Source organism: Trichosurus vulpecula, chromosome 3 (genome assembly GCF_011100635.1).
Source record: "Trichosurus vulpecula isolate mTriVul1 chromosome 3, mTriVul1.pri, whole genome shotgun sequence".
NCBI lineage: Eukaryota > Metazoa > Chordata > Mammalia > Diprotodontia > Phalangeridae > Trichosurus > Trichosurus vulpecula.
In genome coordinates this window covers 263,071,776-263,088,118 of record NC_050575.1, presented here as the reverse complement: position 1 = coordinate 263,088,118, position 16,343 = coordinate 263,071,776, and the positions used below count along the sequence as shown (strand labels likewise).

Here is a 16,343-nt window from a genome sequence, read left to right as displayed (position 1 = left end):
CAAAAAGAAAGAAGACTGAGAAGACTATAAGAGCTAGGTCAGATATAGTACTTGAACCCTGTTCTTCCGGACTCCAAGACTGGCCTTCTAGCTCTATTTATATTACTACATTAATTGCATATTCAAATATACTAATTTATGCATTGGATTTTAAAATTTGTTTATTTTTATTGAAAGCTTCAGGGAAGGAACACAAAACCATTTGTTTTAAAAGCAAAGAACAGCAATAGTAATCAATGGTGGTTTATATGTAAAACAGCATTTCTTGTGTTATTCCACCTGGTTAGCTCAATTTTAATTTCTTCCTAGTTTATAAGCTGTTGTTTTCTCAGAAGAGGGTAAATAGGGACCTCGGGATCCTGAAATACAGATTTATTTTGAATGACACGAAAGTCTTTTATTAGAAAGGGGCCATTTGTGAAAACTTGTCAGTTGATAGAAAACTGCTTCACCAGTTTAGAGATAGAGTAACCTCAAGTAAATTTGATTAAAGCAGAAAATAGAAAGGAGAAGGGAAATAAGGGAGAGAGAGAAGGTAGGTAAAGAAAAGGGATAGAAAGCTTAAAATCAAAGATAGCCTCATTTATCTTGTACTTTTGAGCTGTTCCGTAGAAATGTCCCACATGAGGGAGCTCTGGGACTTCAAATGGAAAATGGGAATTCTACATAATGCATTCCAGCAGTCCTCAGGACATTAGCAAATTCTTATTAAACTGTCAAATTTTTAAAGAAATTCTTGCCCCTGGATGCAATTAGAGATTACCACACAGGATTGAATGGACCATAAAATGATTAAATCCAAACACTTTCTTTTTAAACCTAAAAGGCCAGGACATTCCAAAGTGAAAGCTCTAGACACAGCTATTGAGTGGGCCACCTATTAAGGCTCAGGTGGGAGGGTATGTAAAGCAATACAAAGAAGCATACAGATACTGAAGTGCTGAGTTAGGGTGAAGGTGAGATCCTTTAGCTGTCGAATTTTCTGGATTTTCCATGATTAAATGCTCAGCCTTAACATCAAGTGAAAGACTGCTAAAAATGAAGGGGGAAAAAGTCATTTCCTTTGCTTCAGACCAGAAAAATGTATTTTCAAATGCTTTACATATATATCTTTATTTATTTATTGCACTATGTGGCCAAGTAGATATACATTTCATTACTCCCACTGTGTAAATTTCCATTGAGAACACCCCAGTGAGCTTTAACTTTGCCTAGACTGGATTAAGTCAATGTTTTGCCTCTGAGATACTTTTGATTATTCTTCTCTTTTCTTCAGAAAAAAGGTTTGTTTTTTTGGATTAAAAACAAGCCAGGGAAAGATCAAGAAAGGGTTTTGCTCAGAATTGCTCTGTCTATAGCTACTAAATGTTTTAGATGATAATGAGGAGGTATGATTCATTGCAGGCAGAAGAGGGAGTCAGCTTTGCACATCTTACTTTTGTGTTTAAATATTTATTCCTGTTCATGTTCGGAGAAGACGAGAGCTTACTAAATGGTTGTCAATGTCAAATATCCTCTTAAAACTAGCATGAGATATAGTCTTCCTTGTTGCCTATCTCTCAGCATTCTCCTGGGGAATGGGTGACAAATTGAGGTTAAACCACTTGATAAGTAGATATACTTAAATATCAAAAGAATTGTGAATGGCCAACTTTAAAGAACACATTTTCTAGTATGTATCTTCTAGTCTTTAGCCCTTGTTAAAGCTTTTTCTAAGTCATCAAATTGCTTTACTCCTGAATGATCTTTGTGCTTAATTACATAGCATGATGCTGCAAATTCTGAAGTTCCCATCAGAATCCAGACATTAAAGGTTTTAGACTATGGGAGTTTGGTTGTGGTTGTCGTGTATAAACCCGATACTATCTAAAAGCTGTAATTAAAAGGCATTTCACTGTGGTGTGATTCCCATGTGATCATACAAGTTATGTAAGTTCCTTACAACTTTACAATTATAAATTGTGAAGATAATTCTGTAGGATATCAACCCAGGAGGACGACTTAGCACTCTCTTGACCCAATCTCATGCTGCATTACAACACTGCTCTGATTACCACAGGAAGAGGAGAAAGAATATGCTGATAATTATGTAAAGAATGTGTTGATTTATATAATCTTGGCCTAAGAATTTTTTGGTTGATTTATTAAGCTAGTATCTAAGCCAACACTCCCTCCCCACCCTCAATCCAACATACACAATCCAAGAAAAAAGGGTTCTGGGCATGATTTAGGGGCCTTAAACAGACGAAGAAAGAATAAGGGCCAAAGAAAGATGCCTGTTGTTGATTTGTGTCAGGGCATGTCTCACTGTAGCTCTTCCAATGATCTGGGCATAATGAGTCCTACATGGTTAATGATGTGCCATATAAAGGTAAAGAAGGGAGGAGCAAGTTATACTTGGGTGTGCTCTTCTATGTGGATATTTCCCAAGTGGAAGAAACCAGGCCTAGAGCCTTACTGGCAGCTTCAGATTGTACTGTTGTACCCTTAGACAATGGACCATCAGAAAGCTACTGGAAAGATTATGTCGGGCTTCCTGGCCATTCTTGGCAGTGTTTAAATTGATTAAGTTCCCCAAATTTCAAACTGGGATTTGTCTGACCATTTCTGAGTATTTCAAGCATGATTGTAGCTGAAAGTTTTGTTCTTCCCATTAGGTCACTGACTCCAGAACTTTATTTCTGGGCAATCTCAAGCACAATTTTATTCATTTAGTACACAATGTTAATTGTGTTTTTAGCTACTCCTCATAATCACAGTTCCTGCAGGGGAAAAAAGAAGGCTGACACACTCAATGGACTTTAAGGTGCACATTTATACAAACACGCCAGAATGACAGACCCTTAGTTTAGATCAACACAACCATTTTGTACTTTGTCATTACATATTTTTCCCATTACATAATGACTTCCTGCACAGATGACAAAATGCATTTTCTCAACAAAATTATTTTCGGCACAGCTGTTTTGGTGAGTAAGTCATTGCAGGAGTTTTTTGATCAAATGCATTTCATCAAGAAAATAACTTTAGGCACTTCAAACATGTTTGTTTTTCTCCCCCTCTAGAAAACACAACTTTGGAAATGAGGCTCCCTTTTCCCATAAATGTTGGCTCCTTCCAGAGAAACCATGTGAACTCAAAATACAGTATTGCCTCATTTACCTGGCATCACCATGAGGTGTTGTTTCACAGAAGTGAATTTTCCACATCATAGAAACTCATGCTTCTAAGCACTAAGACTCAAAAAATTGTAATTTATTTTCGAAGGGAACCTTTTTTAAATACAGGATGTCCCAAAAGTATTAGTGCAGTATTAAGCTACTAAAGCTTAAAACTATACTAAGTCTTTTGAGATATCCTACCTTGTCTATTTAAAGTATTCCTCAATATTTAAATAGCTCTATGATCTTGTCAATGTGGGCAAATTATAGCTTATCTACTTCTCAAAAATCCTACATAGAGGATCCATCTAATACCCTGGAGCCTTTCCTCAAGGTCTTTTGACTTTCTGTGGGTACCAATGCATCATCTGTACAACTCATGTTTTGGCTCCCCTTCTAAGCACCTTGAGCATGGGCATTATTTCATTCTTTGTATTTGTATCCCAAATACAAAGCACATTGTCTGGCACATAAGTGTATACTTAATAAATATTTGGTGACTGACCGATTGTTGAATGGCTAGTCCCCCTACTTTTCCTATCACACATAATTTGGCCTGTCTTTGTAAACTTGGGGTCATACAGAAGTGTGGAGGACTGTTTGTTCCCTTCACCAAATAGCCCCTGGCATTTTTACAGTAGGCTTTCTGTTGCTTCCTCCTTCATAGTCAATCCTTCACATGTCGGCTTTGATCAACTCCTCTCTCCCAACTTAGGGCTTCTATTTAATTACCCAGTAAAGCACAGGAAAAGCTAAAGGGGAAACCCAAGGCCTTGGCACAGATCCTCCCTTTCTATTTTCCATGCCCCCCAAATAAATGCTTTTCTACTCATCAGACCTAATCAGTACCACTCTGCTTCTCGGATAAGAAAGTTCCTTCTTTTGCTGGCATGAGTTGGCTTTCAGGCTGTATGTGCTTATTGACAAAACTACCTTTCTCCCTCTCCCCTTTGTTTCCTTTGAAATTCTTGACCTTCCAACTTTCTGGTAGCTATGTCTAGCTAATTATTACCATGTAATATAGCTCCATTAGTATAAGGCAGTTTTCTAATTACTTGCCATAGGGAGCCCCCCAAATTGAAGCTTCTTTTCCTGCCCAGTGGTTCTAGAGTGGGATGTAGGCTCCTTTCCTTTGGGTGACTATGCAATCTTTCTGTGGATCATAAGGAGTTTCTTTACGTACTTTGGTTCACCCATTCTTCTACCCAGAACAAGGTCCCTTCCCAGATTAAACCATTCTTCCTGTTCTTAACTTGTGCCTTGTGGTATCCCTTTCACTAGATTCCTGTTTCTGAACCACATTATGCCCAGATCATTGGCAGGACTGCAATAATGAAAATACCCTGGTCCAAATCAAAAATAGACATCTTTCTTTGGCCCTCATTCTTGTTCCATGTGTTTTGGACTCCTAAGTTTTCCTCAGAGCCCGTTTTCCTTGGTGTATGTGAATGGAGTCTGACAGGAGATGTTGGTTTAGACACTAGCTTAATAGATGAACAAAAAATACTTAGGCCAATTGGGTATACAGAATATCAACATAGTCTCTTTTCCCCTTCTGTAATAATCAGAGCAGTGTTGTATCACCACATGAAGCTGGGTTAACTGAGCACTAGCCTGGAAGTCATTTGTGACCCACCCACACAAAGGCATAATTCAGATCCCAGGAAGGAAGCAGTGTTAACCACAGCCAAGTTCAACTTAATATGCCTTCAATATTAGGTGCAGTGCGCTGTGCTAAACACTGAGTATACAAAGAGGAGCCTGAAACATAGTTCCTGCCTTCAAGAAGTATAAAATCTAGTAGAGGGATGAGGCACATACACAAATAACTGTGATAAAATTAAAAAAAAATAGAACCACTAGGTTATTGATGTCTTTTATTTTCATATTATCTCATTTTCTCCTGTGTCCTTCTCCTTCCACTCCCAGAGTATGAAATAAATTGAATATGATAAGTGCATAGGAGAGGTCAAAGAGTAAGGCATGAGAAATTTAAGGGCAGAGGGTTCACTTCTGCTTAGGGAGATCTGGGAAAGTTTCCTGTGGTAACCTAATTTGATCCTTGAAAGAAGGAAAGGATTTCAGTAGGAAATATGGGAGAATTTATTCCACTCATAGGGGATGATATTCATACATATATATTGAGTTTTTTAATAATCTACCACAGATTTTATACATACATATGTATACATATAGGAGTACATATATGGACACATGTGTATGTATATGTAAAATATATGTATATAAATATCTTTATAGCTATCTCTATATATATGTTTATCAGTATGTAGGTATGCATGCAAAAATACAGTCCCTGCTCTCAAGGAACTTACATTCTAATGTGGGAGACAATGAGAAAACCACATATATACATATGCATGTTGTGTGTGTGTATGTGTGTGTACGTATTTCATAATCCATGGTGGGTGGGGACAATGTGATAGAATTAGACCAGTGCATTAAGACTTAGATACAGCTGATAGTGGTGTGATGGAAAAATTAGAGATGTGAATGAAAGGCAGCTAGGCTGCAAGGTGAAGGGTTCAGATCCTTCCTAAGATACAGCCCAGTGACTTCAGGGAAGTTACTCATCCCCTCTCAGCCTCAGTTCCCTCACTGGTAAAATGAGTTTAATAATGGTACTTCCCTCATGGGGTTGTTGTGGGGATCAAAAGAGATGACACGTGTAATATGATATAAAATTATTATGAATAACTTCAATAGTTAAATACGTATATGTTCCCAAACCCCAAATTAATACTTATTCATGCTAACAAATGGGGAAAGAAATGACAAATGCTCTAGTTTCTTTGCCAAGAAAACCCCAAATGGACTCATGAAGAGTTAGACATGACTGGAAAATGACTGAACAACAGCATGCTAAAAACAATATCAAATTCCATTAAAAGTGACACAGTTACTTCTATGGTAATAAAACAGCTCAAGGGGGCTTCTTCCCCTTCCACAAACTGTTTTCTACCTCCATCTTTTTTTTCTTTTATTTTTTTGGGTGGGGGAGGTTTATCTTGTCTAGACTCCCATCACCTGCTGGCAGCCCCAGACTAGCCCCCAGGGAGGTGACACCCAGAAGTCCTTAGGCATTGCACTAAGAAGTGCTATTTACAGCACTTTTGCCCCAGAGGATTCCAGGACAATGTTTTCCAGGCTTATGCTGCCTGCTTCAGGCAGGTTATGGGTTGTGGGAACCATTCCTTTGCTGGTAAGATTATCCTTTGGAACTCTTACCTACCGTTTTTGAGGGTTTGAGCCCATGTAACTCCACTTTCCAATCCCACCTTCTGCAAGAGGCCTTTCTTGGCACATCTTTCCCCCACTCCCCAACCCCAGCACACATACCACGTGACTTTCTGAGATTACCTTCCATTTACACTATACATATCTCATACAATCATAGTTGTTTGTTGTCTCTCCCATTAGAATGTAAGCTCATTGAAAGCAGAGACTTTGCCGTTCTATGTATCATCGGGCCTTAATATCTGGCTTGTACTAAACATGTAATTGCTTGTTGACTGACTTCTAACCAGAATGCATTTTTCTTGGGGATGTGCCTGTATTTATTTAGTGTACATACACACCCCTCTCTCAGTCCCCTCTTCCCCATAGAATGTAAGCTCCTTAAAAGCAGGAACTGATTTTTTTGTTGTTGTTTCTGTATCCCCCAGCACCTAGCACGGCACCTTGTACTGAGTAGGAGTGGGATAAATGCTAGTAGAAATGAGTACAAATAAATGAAGTTGTATCCGGATTTGCAAACTCGGTGATGAGGCCCTTAAAAATTGAACTCCCATTAGGTTTCCTCCTACTTTCCTTAATCCAATATCTCTGGATTGAAAATAAACATTCTTCTCAAGGCTTGATGTAAAGAAAACTGTTGCCAAACTCCAGAAACACAATTATGTGTCTAAGCCATTTGTGAGGATTTACCAGCTCAGCTTATTTTGGAAAGAAATGTGCGTGCATTTGATTTTTTAAGTCACGATGCACTGAAACTTATGTGTTTGATTTTTCACTATAGAGGTAGGCATTAATGCCTAACATAATTTACATGTAAAACCTGGTGTTCTCTTAGGGTTTTCATAATTAAGCAAAACCCCTTTGTGATATTAGTGATGGGAGACAGAGCTCACACTCACCTTCCAAGCTAACCATGTTATATCAAGTTTTTTACAATATATATTTTGACAGGCATTATGTATAAATCCACATTAGGGAGGGAATATCTTAGAAGGAACCACATTTTTCCTTATTTTTGCTCCCTAAAAATCATTCTAGGATAAACTGCATGCATATTTGCAGATAGCCCACATTTTTCTGCCTCTGTTAATGTGTCGTGTGACAGGAATCAGGAGATGGTGGTGACAATGGCCATGCCACTGGAGCACAAACTTGATTTGGCACTATGGTTATGGAAAACCTTTGAGTAAAGGTCTGGTGATGGATCCCATGTCTCTGGTCCAAGAACCTGCTTAGCAAAGTTGGTATAGACTCATTCTTAGAAGGTTAGACAGCAGGTGATACTTTTTTTTTTCAGCCGCAGCATGTCAGAAATTCCACTTACTAACTAAGGTGTGCATATGGTTGTGATCTGTACAACAAATTAAATCACAGGTCCTTCCAGTACTGAAGTAAGTAGTCAGTAATGTTGATCTCATTTTGTTATTTTCATACTTATTGTTAAGTGATATTTTTCTTTACATGTATATATTTAAAAATTTTTTATTACTTTTTAAAAATTTTATTTATATCTTTTGCTTTCACATCAATTTCATCACTAAATAAATAATTCCCCTAAGTCCCTACGCAGTGAGCCATCCTTTGTTACAAAAAATAAAAGAAATAGAAGGAAAAAAGAAAAAAAGTTCAAGACTAATCAATTGAGTCTGATAGTATACACAATGGTCAATACCATAGTCATCAACTTCTGTAAGGAATGTGGTTGTATTTTTTCGACTCTTCTTCCATGACAATCTCACAATTTCTTTCTCCCTCCCTCCCTCCCTCCCTCCTTCTTTCTCTCTCTCCCTCTCTTTCTCTCTCCCTCCCTCTCTCTCTCTCTCTCCCCTCTCCCTTCCTCCCTTACCCCCCTCCATTTGAACTGTTGTAGCTATGTACATATAGTTTTGATAATTTTTTAAAAAGTCAAGTGAGAAGCTGAAGACATACAGTACATAATATTAACACAATGGTTTAATAGAACTTTTGTAAAAGAGTTTCTTGCTCAAACTCTTCCACTTCCTTATGCTGAAATGGAATAGAGTTACACAGACCGGTGGTTGGCTGAGCTATAGAATGGCTTCTACCAAAGGAAGGAGAAGGACGTTCTCTTTCTTGTATCTATCTATACTCACATAAATCCAAAGTTTTATGAGGGTTTGCTTCTCTCTCTTTTGAAAGGGAATTGAGATCTCATCTAATGTCATAAAGAATAATAATAATTCCTTTACATACAGGATACATTCCTTTATATACTATACAGGATTTCTAAAAATTATTTTCTATCTTTTGCACTATTGCTAGGTTAATTTTTATAAGCTTTGGGAAATTGTTTTCAGTAGCTGCCCATTGTCTATAGATAGATGGATAAAATATTTTTTAAAGAGTATTTGCTAGGTTCCAGACACTGGGCTAGGTACTGGAGATACAAATAAAAGCAAAAGAGAGCTGAAAATAGGGGAGGGTATGCATCCAAACCATCTATCATGGTTTGAAAATGGCCAGGAAGTAACATGGAGTCCTAGTTCTGGGCAAGATAAGGCTAATGCGCATTGGGTGAGTGGGCAGTCATTTTCTTTAATCTGGAAAGAAATTCCCAAAGTGTTTGAAATGAAAGCTATGTCCCGGAAGGGGAAAGCTGGGAGGGTTGAGTTCTTGAAATGAAGACAGGGGTGTGTGTATGAGAGAGAGATGTTGGGGGGCAAGGGGAGGGGGGCATGGAGAATAGTGGTGGTGGAAAATGCCAGTTTAGAATGCTTTGCTCGAGAGTGCCACCTGATGGTCAGATTTGGAAAATGATTTATATTACATCCTGTTGGTAAAACTTTCTTAGAGATTTAAGGAGCAAAGGAATGAGAAAACTTCTAAAATGGTATTAGTAACTATTGAAAGGAGACCATACTTATATTATGAGAAGGAATTAAAACATGGTTTAACAGTATGATCCTTCTGAGCTGCTAAATGCTGGATATTATTATAATGAAGAAAAGGTATATGTGTTCCCTCTCAGAACCCAGGAATGGATATTCCAAGGGGTGGGCAGCATGCCAGAGAAAAGAAGAGCAATAATGTTTTTTTCCCCAGTCTTAGTTTCTGAATATGAATGGAAAGACTGGAACATATGATCTACAAAATTCCTTTTCATTTGAAAAATTATGATTTGCATATTTTAAAGAACCCAGCATTTGGTTTATAAGTAAAAATTAGTGCATTTAAGAGGAAAAAGAGAATAACATATTTTGGAACAGAAAAAGTCATTTTTATTACTATTTAAGCTTTAGTTAATAATAAACATAATTTTGATAATGCTAAGAATTCACATTTAAGGTTTCCAAAAATGTTTTCTTTACAGCAACCCTGGGAGATAGCAGTTGAAGGTGTTATTATTTCTACTTCATAGATGGGGAAGCTGAGACACAGAACAATTAAGTGATTTGAAAATGGGAATGAAAGGAGATACCTTTAAAGCTATGGCTAGAAGAGAATTCTTGGATAAACTAGATATAGAAGAAATCATAAAAACCAATATAAACAATTTTGATTACATATCATTTAAAAGCCTTTGGTGAATGAAATTATATAGCTAGAATGAAAAATGATAGAGTGGGGCTGGGGGGGGGGAGTAGAATCTTTGCAACAAACATAATCCAATTTCCAGGCTATCTAGGGAACTGGTACAGACATAGAAATCAACATCCCCAGTAGATAAGTGACTCAAATGATATGGGCAGTTTTCAAAAAGAGAAATAAAAGCTCATCAGCCATATGGAGAAGTTCTCCAAATCGCTAACAATAAGGGGAATAAACATTGAAATAACTCTGAGGTTTTCTTTTATTTCTGTCAAATTGGCAAGGATGATATTAGTGAAATAACATTGGAGGGGCTGTGAGAAAACAGGCACACTAAGACACTGTTGGAGCAACCAGGAATACTGGTCCAGGCGTTCTAGAAAATAGTTTGAAATTATGTGAAAAAACTTATCAAATTGTTCATACCCTTTGATCCAACAATCCTACTACTGAACACATACTCTAGGAAAGTCAAAATTTCAAAAAAAATCTCATATTTGTCAAAATATTAATAGCAGCCCTTTGTGGTACCAATAAACTACAAATGAAGTGCGTGCTATTTAATCAGGGGAAATGGCTAAATAAATCATGACATATTAACATAATTTAATATTGTTGTACCATTAGAAACAATTGATATAAGGAATTCAGAAGAATATGGAAAGACTTAAATGAACTGGCAGAGTGTGGTAAGAGGAAATGGGAAAAAACATATACAAGTATACAGCAAAGTAAGTAAAAATAATACAAAAAGGCAACTGAACTTGGGTTACATGAAATGAACAATATTCATTCTAGAGGACAGATCATCAAACACTCTTTTCTTCTCTTGGTGATGAGGTGGGGTTACTATGGGGGAGGAGAATAGCCAGTAAAGACAGAAATAGTTCTTGTATTACATGGTCTTGCCTAACTCTTTTTTCTTAATAAGAGGGGAGGTTCAGTTGCAGACAAAGGAGGGAAGCATTCCTCATGGTATTGAGGAATTCTACTGTCAGATATGGTCAATAGTCCATGTGTTAATATTTGGATTAACTGTACTTTTCCTTAAAAGGAAGAGTTTTATTGGACGAAGTTATTGGGAAATGCCAGCAGTGTTTAAGAAATCGTTGACACTAAGACCAAAAAGGAATTATCTGCTGTGCTGAGGGTCACACAGCTAAGAAGTATCTGGGTGGATTCAAACTCAGGCCTTATGATCCTAAGGTCAACATAGCAGGTCAACACATTTTTCAGTGCACAACATAGCTTTTCTTGCTTAGCATTTATATAGGGCATTTCAAAGCACTTATAAGTCAATTTAGTTCATTAATATGATTAAAATCATAATGCGTGCAGAGCACTGGTCTGTTAGGAGATATACATGGCTTAGGTAAGAAACAATTCCTTCATGGAACTTTACTAATGGTATATACTTTTATTTTACTGTCAAATAGCATATATATGGAACATGATAAGAGCATTGTTCTTCTTTAGTCATGTCTGACTCTTAGTGACCCCGTTTGGGTTTTTCTTGGCAGAAATACTGGAGTGGTTTGCCATTTCCTTTCCCAGCTCAATTTATAGATGAGGAAATTGAGGCAAGTGAATTGCCCAGAGTCATATAGCCAGTATATTTCTGAGGCTGGATTTGAACTCAGGTCCTTTTGACTCCAGGGCCAGCACTCTATCCACTGCACCACCTAGCTGCCTGGATAAGGGCATTAGAGAGGTATAAATGCATTCATTCTTTCATTTGATTCCTTTCATAAACTTGGGGAAGCAGTGATCAATAAATATGGAAAATCAGTCTCCATGAAGTCATTATTTTCCCAAGATCACACCTCCCTACGCACTTGAGCATTACCTAAAGCTGAGCTTTGTGTATAGCATATACCAACAAAGCACTGAGAAGCTGCATGGTGTAGGGTCAGAATCAAAAGAATAAGATTCATATCCTGACCCTTGTGTGATCTTGGTGCCATTTAACTTCCCTGGTCTTCAGTTTCTTCATCCACAAAATAAAGGGATTGGGTTTGATGACCTCTGATGTATCTTCTAGCTCTTCTGACTTATTCTCTATTCAATCTCACCCTAATTTTTATTTACCTTTCATTTGATGAAATGTTGAAAGCTTATGAACTGATGTATTTAATGTTCTCTGCCACTATCAGTAAAATGGAACTTTCCTCACTCTCAAATTAGAGCACTTAGTCTATAATCTGAATGACATTTTTTTTTTACCTTTTGACCTGGAACATCAAGACATGGGTCCTAAGATCATTGCCACTTTGACCTTTCATCTTCTTCCTCAGCATGCCATTCTGTGGGAACAGGTATGATGCTAAGCACCTGGGCGACCTCCTCCATTGAAGAAGTAGCCCAGGCTGCCCCTGAGGGCACTCGCTGGATGCAGCTGTACATCTACAAAGACCGGGAAGTCACCAAACAGCTTGTGAAGAGGGCTGAGAGGAATGGCTACAAGGGCATATTTCTGACTGTAGACACTCCTTACCTGGGCCATCGCTTTGATGATGTGCGCAACAGGTTCCAATTACCACCACATCTCAGGTACCTCCTTCCCTTCATTATATTCAAGTCTCAGAGTTTGTTTAATTATTCTGTAGTCAAAGGACATTAACTTTGTTTCCAGTTCTTTGGTATGACAAAAATAAAATACTACTATGAATATTATGGCTTATAAGGGACTTTTCCTCTTTTCTTTTTGGCTTCCTTGGGATAAATGTCTACTAACGGTATGTCTGGATCAAAAGGTATGAAGACAGTCACTTTCTAGAATAATTCCAAATTCCCTTCAAAAGAGGGACAGGGTTACATAGTCATTATGTGTCAGAGACATGACTTGAACCATAGGCTTCCTGATATAGCTTTTTATCCTCTATAACCGTGAAAGCCTTTCATATTGAGTGTGCTGGAGCCAGCTAGCTCCTTCTGGTTCATAAAAACCTATTGTTAAAATTTCTCTATGAGCATTTACATCTTGGATATTTGTTAAGGCTACAAACTGGGGCTTGATTTATTCTTTTGTTGGTTATTTAGACTTTAGAAAATAATGGAGAAAATGCTAATAATTCAGATTAACCCTAAAAGTGTATTGGGCAGTTTTTGGAGAGCCAGTTGTTAAATATTTAGTAGCACATCCCTGTTCTAGGTATAGACAAAATATATTCAAAGTAATTTGGGGGATCCAGCACTAGGAGCTAGAAAAATTTGAAAACATTTTGCACAGAAGGTGGCATTTGAACTCAACCAGGAAGGAAAGTAATAGTTTTGAGAGAGGGAGGTGAGAAGAGAGTACATTCAAGGTATGACGGATTGCCACTAGAAATGCATGGGAGCAACACTTGGAATGCTATGGGTGAGGAACAGCAAGAAAGTCAGTTTGGCTGGACCTCATTTTGCATGGAAGATGGCATCAGTCAATAAAAATGGAAAGGTAGGTTCAGGTATGTTGTGAAGAGCTTTAAATGTCAGAGGAGTTTATATTTGATCCAGGAGGCAATAAGGAACTGCGAGAGTTTATTGAGGAAGTTTGTGACAAAATTGATTTGGTAGCTCAGTGGAGGTGGGATTGGTAAAGGGAGAGACTTAAGGCAGGGAAACCAATGAAGGCTTACCATCTTTATACCAGGACAAGGAATGAGTAAGGATATTCTTAGGCCTTGAGTACACTAGATGGTGGGAGATTTCTTTTTCATTTCTTTTCATTTCTTTTTGATACTCAAGTCTATGTTACATTTAAAATCATGCTACATAGTAACATGTATAGTGCTTTGCAAACCCATAAAGCACTATGTAAATATGTATAACTTTCCGTGTTGGTATTTTTTTTTGTCTCATGAATTTCCATCTTCATCCACTCTCTTAGGCAATAGATTTAATCAATAACACTAGAACAAAGGTGTTTTACTCTTGGTGGTAATAATACCTTATATATGTTTATTGCTTTACAGCTTAGAGTTTTTTTTGTTGCTATGTATATCACATTAGCATAAACATAAGGGTATGTGGATAGATGCATACTTTAGAAGGATGTGTAGTCAAAGGATCTGTGATTCAACTTGGAACTTCATGTGTGGGAGCTCTCTCCTCTCCTCTATGACCTGCTATAAGAGGTAAGACCTAGGGAGCTGCCCAAGATAAACAGAGGTTAAGGCACTTGCCCATCTAATTAAATATAAGAGATAGGTTAGGAATCTAGGTCTTCTTGAATATGAACCTGGAACTCTATCCACTACACAAACATAATATGCCATCTAATATAAAATACGCCTTCTACATATACATATAGTTATATGTATGTATGTATGTATATATTTGCATATATCTACATATATGTACAAGGGAGTGCTAGGTGGCACCATGGATCGAGTGCTAGACCTGCAGTCAGGAAGACCTAAGTTTAAATCTGGCATCAGACACTTGCTGTGTGACCCTGGGCAAGTCACTTAATCCTTGTCTATCAAATGAGCTGGAGAAGGAAATGGCAAGCCACTCCAGTATCTTTGGCAAGAAAACCCTAAATGGGGTCAGGAAGAATTGGACACATATACATATATGTATACACATACACATTCACACTCACACACATGTACGATCAGAGAGGCAGCACAATATAGAGGATAAAAGTATAGCCTTGTTGGCAGGAAGTCCTGAGTTTGAGTCCTGCCTCTGGCATGAATTGGGTCTGGGACTCAGTATCTTAATTGCTCAGTACCTGAGCAAACTATCTGTGATAGGAAATTGTAGAAAAGTGGGAGATATGCATTCTTAAAAGGCCTTTCCTCATCAGGACATCACCACACCAATGGAAGCACAGATCTATACCATATGTGTATACACACTGCCATATATGTATCTATACCTTTATATCTATCTATCTATCTATCTATCTATCTATCTATCTATCTATCTTATACATGGATAGGGGCTGGACCTGTGATTTCATTGGTTTATGAAGAAAAGTGATGAGAAAACTTCTACCAACGTAGGTCCGCACCTTCTCTGCAACTTCAAGTTTTAGAGATTGCTGGACTTCAAGAGTGGGGAACCTGAAGCCTCAAGGCCACATGTGGCCCTCTAGGTTCTCAAGTTGGGCCCTTTGACTGAATCCACTTGAGGACCTAGAGGGCCACATGTGGCCTTGCGGCTGCAGGTTCCCCATTCCTGGCCTAGAGTATTGAGAAGTCAAGTGACTTGTCCAGGGTCATCATAGACAGTATGTGTTAGAAGCCCTGAGTTTAATAGAGTTAATAGAGCACTGGGCCTGGAGTCAGGAGGACCTGAGTTCACATCCAGCCTCAGACACTTATTAGTTAGCTGTGCGGCCCTGGGTAAGTCACTGAATCTCTGTTTGCCGGTTTCCTCCTGTTTATAATAGGGATAATAACAGCCCCTACCTCCCAGGGTTGTTGTGAAGTTCAAATGAGATAATAATTGAAAAATGCTTAGCACAGTATATAGCACACAGTAAGTACTATATAAATGTTAGCTATAATCATTACCACCACCACTGTCATCATTGTCATCATCGTCATCATCATCATCGATTTCAAGCTGAGTCTTCTTGGCTGAGGCTGGTGCACTATCTATGCCATGCTGCCTGTAATGTATACACGTATGCACAATTTTATATATGTACATACAGAAATGCATGATACATGTTTGTGTACATAGAAACATGCATAAAAACAGATACAGAGAGAGGGAAGGAGAGAAACAGAGAGAGGGAAAGAGGTAGGGATAAAAGGAGAGAGAGAGAGACAGAGACATAAAGGAAGGGAGGGGGAAGGAGGGAGGGAGAGAAAGAGAGGGAAAGAGGGAGAGAAAGAAGGGGGAGAGAGATACAGAGAGACAGAGACAGACACAGAGAGAGACAGAGAGACAGACAGGGAGAGACAGAGAGAGGTAGAGACAGAGAGAGAGAGAGAGAGAAAGAGAGAGGGAGAGATGGAGAGTACAATGTATTTATCAAATGTTTGGGCTGTAACTCTCCCTTTTATCTACGTAGGGTCACTCTCTGAGCAGTTGGAAGGGTTAGTTCTCTGTCCTCTCACTTTGTTCTTGGGCTCATGCCCAGATGACGTGAAGAGCTAAGAGACAAAGCCCCCTTTTATTTTCAGGTTTTTACCGGAGTACCTAAGGCACCACAGCTTGTCATATCTCCCATCTGAAGATGACCGAATAATTAGTAACACATCCAGGTTACAGGGAATACAGGAAACACCCCGTAGACGCCTTCGCCCTGGCCCGTGAAGGGAACACTAGCTCTGTTTGTTACAGGCTGACGTGGAGGGCCAGCTCCTTCTGGTTAGCTACTCATCATACCACATCCAGCACTCACAGCAGAGTTCACTATGCTAATGGGAGGCACAGGCT

General features: G+C 38.4%; 1 protein-coding gene across 1 annotated transcript in view; it reads left to right on the top strand.

The window, feature by feature from the left end:
- HAO1 (hydroxyacid oxidase 1) overlaps positions 1–16,343 on the top strand; it is a 72,288-nt gene that overhangs the window by 26,650 nt on the left and 29,295 nt on the right. The window contains exon 3 of the mRNA XM_036752933.1: positions 12,260–12,515. Coding sequence (XP_036608828.1) covers positions 12,260–12,515 — 256 coding nt within the window. The remainder of the gene's footprint in view (positions 1–12,259; positions 12,516–16,343) is intronic.